The sequence below is a fragment of the Balaenoptera acutorostrata genome, chromosome 1 (genome assembly GCF_949987535.1).
Source record: "Balaenoptera acutorostrata chromosome 1, mBalAcu1.1, whole genome shotgun sequence".
NCBI classification, from domain to species: Eukaryota; Metazoa; Chordata; class Mammalia; order Artiodactyla; family Balaenopteridae; genus Balaenoptera; species Balaenoptera acutorostrata.
Genome location: NC_080064.1, coordinates 11,988,411 through 12,000,691, shown reverse-complemented (window position 1 = coordinate 12,000,691; position 12,281 = coordinate 11,988,411). Strand labels below are relative to the sequence as shown.

General features: G+C 50.4%; 1 protein-coding gene across 10 annotated transcripts in view; it reads right to left on the bottom strand.

The window, feature by feature from the left end:
• The window catches only part of FHAD1 (forkhead associated phosphopeptide binding domain 1), a 143,617-nt gene that overhangs the window by 27,121 nt on the left and 104,215 nt on the right, over positions 1–12,281 (bottom strand). For 9 of the 10 annotated variants that reach the window (XR_009009821.1, XR_009009824.1, XR_009009825.1 and 6 more), the window contains 3 exons: positions 6,911–7,018; positions 2,433–2,606; positions 443–668 (listed from right to left, as the gene is read on the bottom strand). Coding sequence is in view for 7 of the 10 variants with exons in the window: in XM_057557665.1 (XP_057413648.1) it covers positions 443–668; positions 2,433–2,606; positions 6,911–7,018 (508 nt within the window). In the remaining 3 variants the exon portion in view is untranslated. The remainder of the gene's footprint in view (positions 1–442; positions 669–2,432; positions 2,607–6,910; positions 7,019–12,281) is intronic. The other variant, XM_057557673.1, reaches the window with a different exon arrangement.

Genomic DNA, 12,281 nt, shown 5'->3' with positions numbered 1-12,281 from the left:
CTCTTGAGTTCTTTCTTTAGCCTCTTTTTTTTTTTTTAAAGAGATAAACCCCAGCTGGTTATGAAAGTGCATTAGACAAAGTCGCAAATTGCTGATGGCAGAGAGATGCCTTTGAAAGGCCCCTGCACGGGACGTTTCCATGTGGAAAAGATGATTCCCGTTGTGCTGCTCTGACACCCCTAACAGCCCCGGCAGCCTGTGCCCCTCGCTGGCTGACTGGCTCGGCACAAAGGCTGTCCCTGCTCATTGCTGTTACTTCTGTTGAACCTGGGCCTTGAGGGCGCCTAACCTTGCTGTGTAACAAGAAGAAAAGGCCTCCAGACAATAGAGGAGCTTTTAAATGAGGCGCAGACTTTTCTTGTGCATCGGCCTAGGGGGACCCACAGGGTCATCAGAACCTGCCCTGAACACTAAGATTTCCTCGGCGTCTCTTTGGACCAACCTGGGTCATTGTCCTTCAACGGTGCAATCTCTCCTTCTATTTTTTTATGGTGTTCGGTCACTTTCTGGAGTCTTTCTTCAAGACTCACAATCGTCTGGGAGTGCTGTTTGATTTGCTCCTTGTATTCCATGATCTGTTTTTCAAATCCGTGCTTCTGTGATTCCTGTTCTTCTTGGAGGGCCCTTACTGTGTGCCCTTGCAGCTGCATCCGCTCCTCCATCATGATCTGGGAAAATGGATGTGGTTAACATGATCTTGGGAGCTGGATAAGAGGACGATAACAACACTAACAACATGGGCCCCCTGCACCCACCAGCACCAAGCTCCACCCCACCCCAGGACCTTTGCACGTGCCGTTCCCGCTGCACGGTACAATCCTCCCCCAGCTCCTCGCATGGCTGACTCCTCATGTGACAGGCCTCAGGTCCAATGTCACCTCCTCAGAGAGGCCCTCCCTGACTGCCTATCTGAAGGAGACATCATCCTGTTTTATTTCCCCTGAGGGGAAATCACCATCTGAATGATCTCATGTCTTTATTTCTCGCTCCCACTGGAATGTAAGCTCCATGAGAGCAGAAACTTACCCTTTCTTATTTACCAATATGCCCACAGCATCAGTGTCTAGATCCCTGCCACAGCATTTAGACCCAGATGCTCAGTAAGTATTGGTTGAATTAATGAGTGAACAATTTTATAAGAGAAAAGTGAATGAATTTGTAGTTCTTAAAAACAAAAATGATCAGCGGTCCCCTGATGGTGAATCAGAACCTTACCTGTGACCGCCCCCCCACTTCCTCCCCTCTCGGGATGACGTCATTCTCCTGCTACCTGGATGACGTCATCCTCCTCCTCCTGATTCCCTTAACACGTTGAGCCTCTGATCTTCCCCAGATGCGTAAAGTCTTTGCCTGAGACGCTCACACGCATCCGCTCTCTCAACAATCACTCCACCAAGGCTATCTTCCAAATTTTGTTCCCATGTCTTGCTTCCTGCCCCAAATCTATTTTTTTGCCCCGCCAAAAGTTTGGGCAACTTTTGAACTTGGTACTCCACCCTCGTCTCAGTCTGAATCCTTCACCTTCTCCAGAAGACAGCCCCTCTCCCACAAGAGACCCCCCCCCACAAACCCCGACCCCCATCTTTCCAGCATCTCCACCGTGTGCCGTCAGCCCTCCCGGTGCCCTGGCTCCAAGCACGCCCGCCTCCTTTGGCTCCTCCCTCTCCTCAGTACTCCTGTCCTGTCAATCAGTTGTCGAGTCCTGCCATTTCTCTGGTCACTCTCGCCAGAGCGGCTCCTTCCTTCCCCTCCTCTGCTGCCCCGAGCGTCCAGGTCCTATGATTCAGGACTACAGCAACGACGTACCACGCCCTGAGCTGCTGTCTCCAAGCCCAGTCCCACTCAGGTTCACTCTGCGCACTTCTGCCAGGTCAGTCCTCGTCACCTCCTTGCCAACAGACCTATCTGGTCAATGTATGAAGGACAGGCGAGTGCAATATTGAGCCCTGCTGGTGGAGGGCCTTGAATGCTGAGATAAAATGGAAAAACATTACCTTAACGTCTGAGGAATAGTCACTGATCCCTAAATTCTGGGGCTGCTCAGGGCTTCAGCCTGATCCTGTGAGGACCCCGAGTTACAACATCTTAGAAGACCCTGGACAGAGGGCGTCATCATAGCTTCTGTTTACTTTTTATACTAAACTAATGCTTCTCAGCAGAGGGTGATTTTACCCTGCCAGAGACATCTGGCAAAGTTGGAAGACATTTTTGGTTGTCACAACTGGGGGGAGGGTGCCACTGGCATCTCGTGGGTACAGACCAGGGATGCTGCTACACATCCTATAAGGCACAGGGCAGGAGAAAGAGTTACCCCACCCGGAACATCAACAGTGCAGAGGCTGAGAACCCCTGGTCTAAACCACGCATCCTCATGGCATCGTGATCTTGCATTGAAGGGAAAATTCTCCCGTCCCCAGAAGGCACTGACTTACCATTTTTGTCTTGGCAGTTTCCAGTTCAGCTAATGTTTCGCTTAATTTCATGGTGAGGCTCTCTGCTTTTAGACTTTCAGCCGTCTTTGTTTTCTGAGTCTTTTCTACCATGGCCAGTGCATCATTTAATTTATTATTTAAAATGTCTTCTTTTTGCATTTTTAAATCTATTTCCTAGACAAACAGCAAACATCAAATTAACAGAAATTCAGGTATAAATATTTACCCTAGCCTCCCCCTCCCCTGTTTTCAGAGAGGAAGTGACCTCTGTTCTGGTATTGTTCTGTTGATCCTTTTAAAGTCCAAAGTCCATGCTTCCTCTGGAAGGTTCCAATGATTACAGAACTCTTTTTTTTATATGCAGCTGAGATCTGTCTACTTGAGATTTCTGGTCTCTGAGCTCAGTTCTGTCACCTGGAGCTCATTGAACAAGTTTTATTTCTCTTTTATGAGACAGCCCTTTAAATATTTGAGGAGGGCTGTCATGTCTCTCCCTAAATCTATTTTCCAGGATAAATGTGCCAAGTTCCTTCACCCCTTCGTCACAGGACCTGCCTTCAGGACACTCCTCCATCTTCCTCTGTGGCTTCGGCCCTGGGATGACCTCCCCTTGTCCCGTGGGGCCCCGGCAAGATTGGACTCTGGTCGCTGTGTCCTCAACACCTTCTCCCTCCTCCCGGGACCCATTCTTTCGATCTTTGTCAAAATTCTACTCTCCTCCTTGGGTCCATGCTCCAACACTGTGGAATGTGGGCTTCGTGACAGGCACTGTGCTGGGGCTGGACGGACTTTATTTATTTATTTGACTTCATTTTTTAGAGCAGTTTTAGGTTCACAGTAAAACTGAGCAGAAAGTACAGAGTTTCCATGGAACTCCTGCCCCCATCACATGCACAGACCCCTCCACTGTCAACATCCGCACCGGACTGGTACATTTCTTACACTGATGAACCTGCCTCCACACATCACGATCACCCAAAATCCATAGTTTACGTTAGGGTTCACTCTTGGTATTGCACATTCTGTGTGTTTGGACAAATGTACAATGACATGTGTCCACCATTATAGTATCATCCAGAATAGTTTTACTGCCCTAAAAACCCTACGTATTCCATCTGTTCACCACCCCCCCCCCAACCAATCCCTGATCTTTTTACTGTCGCCATAGTTTTGCCTTTTCCAGAATGTCATATAGTCGGAATCATACTGCATGTAGCCTTTACATGAACATTATTTAATCCAATCTAAAATATATTCTTGAGGTGCAGTGCTGGGCATTCCCAGACTCTGTTGGGGGCAGTGAAAACTGGTATGACCTTTCTGGAGGGTCATTTGGGAACGTGTATCATGAGCCTGAAAATGCTCATATCCTGTGACCCAGTGATTCCACTTTTGGAGATGTATCTTAAGGATATAACTACACACGCACACAAAGCCCGGCACGAAGGGCTGTTCAGCTAAGCATTTTTTACTTTAGTGAAAGTGAGATACAGCCCAGTGCCCAAGGGTAAACGAATCGGGGTTCACCCAACACAGTGCAAACCCAGGTCATCCTTTACTGGCAGGTTGTAGAAGAAAGTTCAATGACATGTGGACATACTTGTAATATATTAAGTCAATACACAGCGTGCACAGTATAACAGTGTAAATCACTTTGTAACAAATCGATATTTGTCGATCAACATATAGCTGGTCCGGAAGGAATCTCATCAAAATGTCACTAGTGGTAACTGCTCAGTGGAATCATGAGTGATTTTCCATATTTTTCAGAATTTCTAGAGCAAACAGGTGCTCCTCTTACACTTGGGAAAGGAAACTGATTTTTTTTTTTTTTCGGAAACAAAACAAAACATGATTCTCATCATGTGATGCCTGCGACCCTCATCTGGGAGAAGCTTCATTCTCTCGGTACCGTCACTGAACTCTCTCTGTTCTTATCTGGGATCTTGACGTGGTCGTTACTGTTGAGAAATCCCATTGCAGACAGTGTGCAGACCTGCCTGAAGGAGGCGCTCCCTGGGGTCAGTGGCAGGCACACCACAGAGCAGCGACGCTCCAGCTGTCCCAGGGAATCCACAACAAACTGAGATGGCTTCGTTGATGGGCCAGAACACACTGCCTGGCATCTTTGCTCCTTGCCAGCTACTCAGCAGCTTACTCAAGTTCAGTGTTCCGGCGGGTCTGAATTAATTTGCTTCTCCCCTCTCTCCTCTTTTTCTCACATAAATCCTGTTTATACCGGTGTAGATGAAATCAGTCTTTTGAATGCTCTTCCCTGTGTACAAGTAAAACAGCATGCAAATAAGCAACTCTACGTCTGAGTGGGTCTTTGACCTTGTACTTCCTTGGTCATTCCTGGTAAATGGGGAGTCCCCGGGGACAGAGTCCCGTTTCTCCTCGTCTGGTGTGATGCCACCAGCCTGCCTTGAAGGTTGTTGCGAGACCGTGCCCTCTGGTGTCACCGTTGTTTTCTCTAAGGTGGTCGTTGACACGCTGTTGGTTGCATTGTAGAGTCTCCTCTGTGATGACCCTGAGGATACGTGCTCTCTGGGTCCAGCACCCAGAATGGTCTCATTTCCAGGAGCACTTGGTCCAGTTTTGCTTGTGAACTACACAACCTTTCACTGTAACTGCTGGAATAAAAACTGTGACCCATTCATTGATTTCATAATACACACTTTTTTTTTCTTTTTCTTTTGCATTAGTCTCATTCCTAATCCATTTTCTGCCCTGAATAATCTACTTTAAAATTCTAATTTCTCCTTTTCTCCTACTCCTAATTGAAGTACTGTGTGGAAGAGCCATGGTGAATCACTGGGGAAACAAGGCTGTGTGTAGAGATGGCCCCTCTTGGGCTCTCTCTCGGCCTGCAGCGTCCGCCTGCCCACGGGGAGTCCTGCACAGGTGCATCAGCCCAGAGCTGACAAGTCTTGCATCACTTCACCTAGCTCTGCTCTGCTTCCTCTGGAGACGCTCCAATTGGTCAAGGCCCCTCTTAAAGTGGTGCCTGGGACTGATATGTAATCCAGATGTGCTTTACTCGCACTGGTCTTCCTGGAGTAGACTTGTTCCAAGAGCACCAGCTCCACTTGGGCTACTTGTTAAAAATGCAGATTCCTGAGTCCACCCTACAGACAGTGGATCAAAATCTCTGGGGGCGAAGCCCTGGGATCGGGCATTTAAAACAAACCCCCTAGGGGACTTCGCTGGCGGTCTGGTGGTTAAGACTCCACGCTTCCACTGCAAGGAGCATGGGTTTGATCCCTGGTTGGGGAACTAAGATCTCGCATGCTGCGTGGCACAGCCAAATAAAGAAAAAGAAAAAAGAAGAAGAAGAAGAGAAGAACCCCCAAGTGATTCTACATATGCCAATGTTTGGGAACCTTTCTTTGAAGAAAATGATCTAAGATCGATGTGAATGGACTTAAAGATCTGTTTAGTCCCATCTGGTATACTTATTTATTTATTTGGCTGCATCCGATCTTTGTTGCGGCATGCGGGATCTTTCGTTGCAGTGAGAGGGCTCTTCGTGACGGCGTGCGAGCTTCTCTCTAGTTGTGGCGCGTGGGCTCTAGCGCATGCGGGCCTAGTTGCCCTGCGGCATGTGGGATCTTAGTGCCCCGACCAGGGATCGAACCCGTGTTCCCTGCATTGGAAGGCGGATTCTTAACCATTGGACCACCGGGGAAGTCCCAGCCCCATCTGGTCTTGAAAATCCTTTGAAATTGTATTTACCTGTATTTAAATTTAACCCACTATTGTCAGGTTGTGTGTTTATCATGTGCCTTGGCTTTTGAGATATCGGCTTGTGTGTGTGTGTGTGTGTGTGTGTATGTCTGTCTTGTACTGTTGGGACCCAGGAGGGGTGAATTCAGTCCTCCAGCTTGGAGGTGCCTAAGACAGGGTCCTGTGCAACAACTTCTGCTTCTACTGCATCTCCTACTCCCAGTAATAATCGTAAACGTGGTTTGATTATGAAGGTGATGATAGCGATGATGACAGATTCTGGTGGAGAAATAGCACCAAGGCGATCAGACATTCAGGCATCTATATCCTGCCACCCCCTCTGTGACCCCGGGCAGCTGAGCCCACACCAAGCTCAAAGATAGAGAGAGGAGGGGTGATGATGAGAAGTCCTGGAGTCAGGTAGTCCTGGGTTCAGATTCTGCCCCTCCACTTCCTGGCTGTGAGATAATAATAATAATAATAATAACAACAACAATAATAAAACAGGCAGCATTCACTGAGTGCCAGGTGCTTGTCTCTGTGTATGTTAGCAATCAAGCCTCACAACTCCATGAGGTTGATCTATTGGATCATCTGTATTTCATAAGTGGGGACACCAAGGCACAGAGGTGCCTAATGTCCCACAGCCAGGGGGTGGCAGAGGTAGGATCTGAGCCCAGACCGCCCGCCCCCAGAGCCTGGTGCTCAGCCATGCCGGCTCCTCCGTGTCTTTTCCTCTTTGAGACTCATACCTCCTTCTGCTTGGTTATGCGGTTCTCCAGATCTTGCACCTTTTTCTTTTCCTTCTCTATGGCCTCCTTCGCTTTGTGTTTCTCATAGGCGATGCTGCTCTCTGAAATCTGGAAGTCAACAACAAGCGGCTTGAGGGTGTGTGCACGAGAAAGGAAGGGAAGTGACACGGCAAGGGGAAGCCAGGATTAGTCATTGTTGACACCAGTGAGTCAGGGTTTGGGAGCGAGAGCTCAAGGGACAGGATGCTCGCTGGAGAGAGAGGTGAGAAGGGTGGCGTGCCCAGCACGGTGAGAACCCGCAAGTCACGTCTTGGTTAGCTCTGTCCTTAAAAAAGAGAGTTATTCATCTTTCAGGATTTCTGGGCTGGTGTTCAGGAAGTGACAGGCTGGTGAGTGTTCAGGTCAAGGCATTTGGCGCTGAGCCGCGAACTAAACTACTAAACGGACAGGTGATGGAACCAGTGTGGTCCCTTGTTGGGAAGTACCTGGCTTCTTGGGAGGTGGGGCAGGAGAGGCAAAGCGCAGGGGTTGGGGGCAGGAGGGGCTGGGGGGAGACACCTCCTGTGCCAGCAGGCCTGACGCCTGTGGCTTCAAAGGACACTGGCGGTCTCTCTCCAGCCTACAAAGGCTTGGGTGCAGAAATTGAGGCCCAGGACAGTTTGGGACTGAGAACATGTACCCCACAGACACAGTGATGGGGAGGGGATTGGAGCCCAGCCTCACCTACACAAGCCCCAGGAGGGAAACAGCCAGAGTAGGGTCGAGAAACTCTATTTGCAGTTGTTGAAACTCTTGTAGTTATGCCTCCCGTACAAATATAGAGTCCACAAGAATAACATTTTAATGAAATAAATAATTTATATATGCATAAACAAAAGACTGGAAAGCTATGTACCAAAATATAAATAATGGCTATTTGGGGGGAATTGAGATTATGGTAATTTATATTTTCTTCTTTTCACTGGTGTGTATCTTCTAAATTTTCTTTAGTGAACGTGCATTATTGGGTAAAAAGAAAAACTACTGACATTGCTATACTTTGCGGGTGGGTGGCCCTGGAGAAAAGACGATCTTCCCGACAGCCTTGCTGTTCTAGCATTGCGTCCTGGGCCTCCATCCCCACTGCCCTGCTCTGCACACGGGCCTCCCCGCCCCACCTGGGCTCTGACTCTCCTCCCTGCATGGGCTTGGCATTTTCCCACTGCCAAGTCTGCCTAAGACTGTCCAGACCCCACCCTGCCAGTCTGCGTCCTGCCTGACGTAAGAGGCCACATGCCCCGTGGGAGGGCGCCCTCCCTTCTCTTATTCTGCGCCGCTTGGCAAATTACAAATGAAAATGATGATGATGATGATACTGCCCACTCTCTAAATTCCGCAACACGAGCGCCTGCACCGTGCGCTGAACACGAGCCCCAGGTGGCGTCTGCCCCCCATTTTGCAGGTAAGGACACGGAGGCTGTAAGTGAGGCGGTGAGAGGATGAGTAATGCGTCAAGGTCACACCGTCAGGAAGTGGTGGTGCCAGATCAGATGCCAGTGCCCTGCCCTAGGCATCCTGCTGGACCTTGCCTGAGCTGCCCTCCTGATTCAAACCCCACCCTACCTGGAGGCAGGAGACATGCTTGTGGATTCACACGTAGACTGGCAGAGTCTGCCACCCTGCTCAGCAGGAGCCCACACTCTAAAACCCCACCCCTGGCCCACCTGTATCAGGGATGATCTGGGGACAGCTGTGACCACAGTTTGGGTTCTACCCCTTAACAAGGCTCACTCTGTGTCGGAGCTCCCTCGCCCTGTGTGGACTCTGACCTCACTTCCCTGCAGGGGCTGGCACGGTCTCACTCCCAAGGTCTTTGCTTGACTGTCCAGCCCCCATATCCCGCCATGCACTCCATCCTCCCCACCCGACCGGGACTCTGACCTCACCTGGGGAGGTGCTTCACAATGAATGCACGGACTCCTCGAAACAAACCTCTGTCACTACACCCACATTAGAGATGAGGGCACAGAGAGGGCAAGGGGCTTGCCCAGAGTCACACAGCATGTTAGGGCAGAGCTGGAATTGGGACCAGAATCGACACTTTTAGCCCACCCAGCTCTGCTGCCATGCCTCGCTTTGCCTACTCTGTGTCTCCCTCCGGCTTTCTTCCTCTGACCCCTCATTTGGCTTCCATCTTGTTCCAGCTTGATTTCATTCTTCCCGTCCTGCCTCTGTCCCTCTGGCTAACTCAGGTCCCCCTCCTTTGCACTTGGGACCCCTGACCTAGTGGCATTCTCTTCCCACAGATGTTCCCGTGGTGTTCCCTCTGCCCTCCAGTTCTTACTCAAGGTCACCTCCTTGGAGAGGCCCTCCCCGCCGGCGGGCCCACGGGCTCTCTAACCCACCCTGGTTTTGTCTACCCCACAGCCTGTGGCTCTGGAGTCACCTGTGTTTGTTTACATGGTTGTCTGTCCTCTGCCCTAGAGTGGGGGGCATGGCCGTGGTCCATCTAATGCTCTGCAGTATCCCTGACACCCAATAAGGTCTGGCACGTGGTAGGTACTCAGTAAATGTTTGCAGATGGACGAATAAAACTGAATTAAACAATTCATTGAGTCACCAGCTTTGTTTCTGGAAGTTCCACGAGGGCCGGCACATGTCTGTGTGTGCCCCCTCTGTCCCTAGAGTCCGGCTCCTGGAGATGCCATCACAGGTCACTGAGGGCACGGCCACCTGGCCTCCTGGCTCCGGAGAGCCCTTCTTTGACTTTCAGGGCATGACTCGGGCGTTCATCCCTCCTCTAAGCCTTGGGGCCTGCCTTTCATGGCGGCTCCGGGCAGGTGAGGCTGGTAAGCCCAGTCCCCAGGCTGGTGGCAGTGGATGTCACTGGCTCGGCCTGGGCCTGGCACTTGGACACCCCTTCCCCCTCCCACATCACCCTGCCCTTGAGGGTGTACTTCTCGTCTGTTCCAGAAGGCACTGACCCCTGGCGCTTATTTGATGTGACCACCGTGTGAGCTGGGTGTGTACCATCTACTCCATCTTACTCTGCAATGTTTGGGTCTCTGTCTGTCCATCGGCCCAGGGAGGGTCTACTTTGGAGTCTATGAAACTAGGAGGATGGAGCCAAGAGGGTGTTTTCCTACTGTGCCCATGCTGGGTGCATCATAAATACCTTTCGACGACGAGGAGGAGGATGCTGGCTGATGGACTGACCCAGACTCCAACCCAGGGGGTCTCCCCTGGAGTGCATCTCCCTTCCCTAGGTAGTTGGCCAGCAGTGCTTTTGGAGACGGCCCTCCGTGTGCGAGTGCAGTTCTAAGTACTTAATATATGCTAACTCATTTAATCCAGCGAGGCAGGGACTGTATCCCTCCCCATGTTACAGATGAGGAAACTGACGCACAGGAGGTTAGGTGATCTGCCCTAGGGTCATACAGCTGGTGAGTCCTATGATGTGATATCGGCCAGTCTGAACGGAGGCACTGCTCCCCACCTGCCCGCTTTACCACCTGCTCTACATCAGGGCACCGAAACACAGCCTCACATCTGGTTCTGGAGCTCCTTCCAAAGGGCTTTTGGCTGCCACCGCCCAATTTCTCTCTCTCTGCTCCTCATACCTCCTTCTGCTGGGTTAAGTGGTTCTCCAGATCTCGCACTTTTCTCTTTTCTGTCTCTAAGGCTTCCTTTGCTTTTCTTTTCTCATGGGCAATGCTGCTCTCCAAAATCTGAAAATCAATGACCAGCCTTTTTGGTTGCCTGCACATTTAGGGGGAAAATTGCTAATAACGATGATACTAATTATAATGACAGTAGCTCAAACGTTGGGGGTTGGTCTTCCATGCCAGGGCCCAAAGCTTCCGTGCCAGGGCCCAAGGCCAGCGCTTCTCACCCACGTCACTCTCACGGCAACCTCATCAGAGAAGGTAGTGCCTGCATTTAACAGATGAGGAAACTAAACGGAAAGTTGGTGAGGGTGCAGGGACCATGAAGTTTGTTAGTGGTGAGGCCAGGATTGAACCCCTCACGTTGCCTGTGGGTGGAGGCCCTGGCAGGGAGCAAGCGAGCAGAGGCGACCAAGCCTGTCTTATTTCAGAGTCTGAGCTCTTATCACTGTGCCAGGCAGCCTCTGTGATAAGAAGAAGAAGAATCTCATTAATAATGGAATTTCCCGTTGTTGAAATAAATCTCTGAAAGACAATCAGGTTTCTGGAGGAGGGCAGTGTATTGAATTAATGAGCCACACGTAAGAGTCTCTAGGAGGGGTGGGGGCAAAGCTCACAGGGGAAGCTCTGAGGGCTGTGATTGGTATTTAGTGCCCGCAGTCAGGGAATTTCATCTGGGAAGCAGCTTGCTGATAAGCCGTTCAGTTAAATGGTTTATGCAAATTGCAGAAGGCTGGAAGTTGCCGGTAAGGCCCCTGTTTCTAGTCACTGCAAGAAAGAAGGGGCACCTCATATTCATCATCATGATGTTAAAAAAAAAAAAAAAAAGAAAGAAAGGGCACCTCAACTCTCAAACGGGTTGTGTTTTAAACAGCTAGGCAGATGTCTGGAATTTGGAACACGGTTTCCATTATAGCTGGTGGTTAGGGTCCGAGATTAGCCTGCAAAAATATCTAATCCATAATATGGAGGAAATACTACACATTTTTATATATTTTGCAGTGAAAAGCAGTTTAAAAAACGCCAGCACTCAGCTGTTCCAATACCAGCCCTCAAAGAAGCAGAAGAGCAGTAACATCATGGGAGCCTGGTGTCTCCCATGAGACGTGAGGGAGCCGAACGTCTGAGGAGGGTTTCGGGTTAAGACATTTTCCTGCTCCACTGCGCCTGATCTCACGTCTACACGCGGGACTTTGCTCCCGGCAGCTCCTCTGCAGCCGAGACGGGCGCTACGCACTACAGGGAAGGCTGTCCTCGTACGACTCACGCCCAGGTCCCGTCCCCCTGGGCCACTTTACTCCCACGCTCCTGGGCAGGTCATGGGAATTAACCTTTAACGTTACCTCCGAACCCACATTATGACCTAGTGATTCTGTCATCTTTAAAGATTCATCTGACAGGGGCTTCCCTGGTGGCGCAGTGGTTAAGAATCCGCCTGCTATTTCATGGGACACGGGTTCGAGCCCTGGTCCGGGAAGATCCCACATGCCGCGGAGCAACTAAGCCCGTGCACCGCAACTACTGAGCCTGCGCTCTAGAGCCCACGAGCCACAACTACTGAGCCCGTGTACTGCAACTACTGAAGCCCACGTGCCTAGAGCCTGTGGTCCGCAACAAGAGAAGCCACCTCAGTGAGAAGCCCGTGCACCGCAACAAAGAGTAGCCCCCGCTCGCTGCAACTAGAGAGAAAAGCCCGTATGCAACAACGAAGACCCAACGCAGCCAAA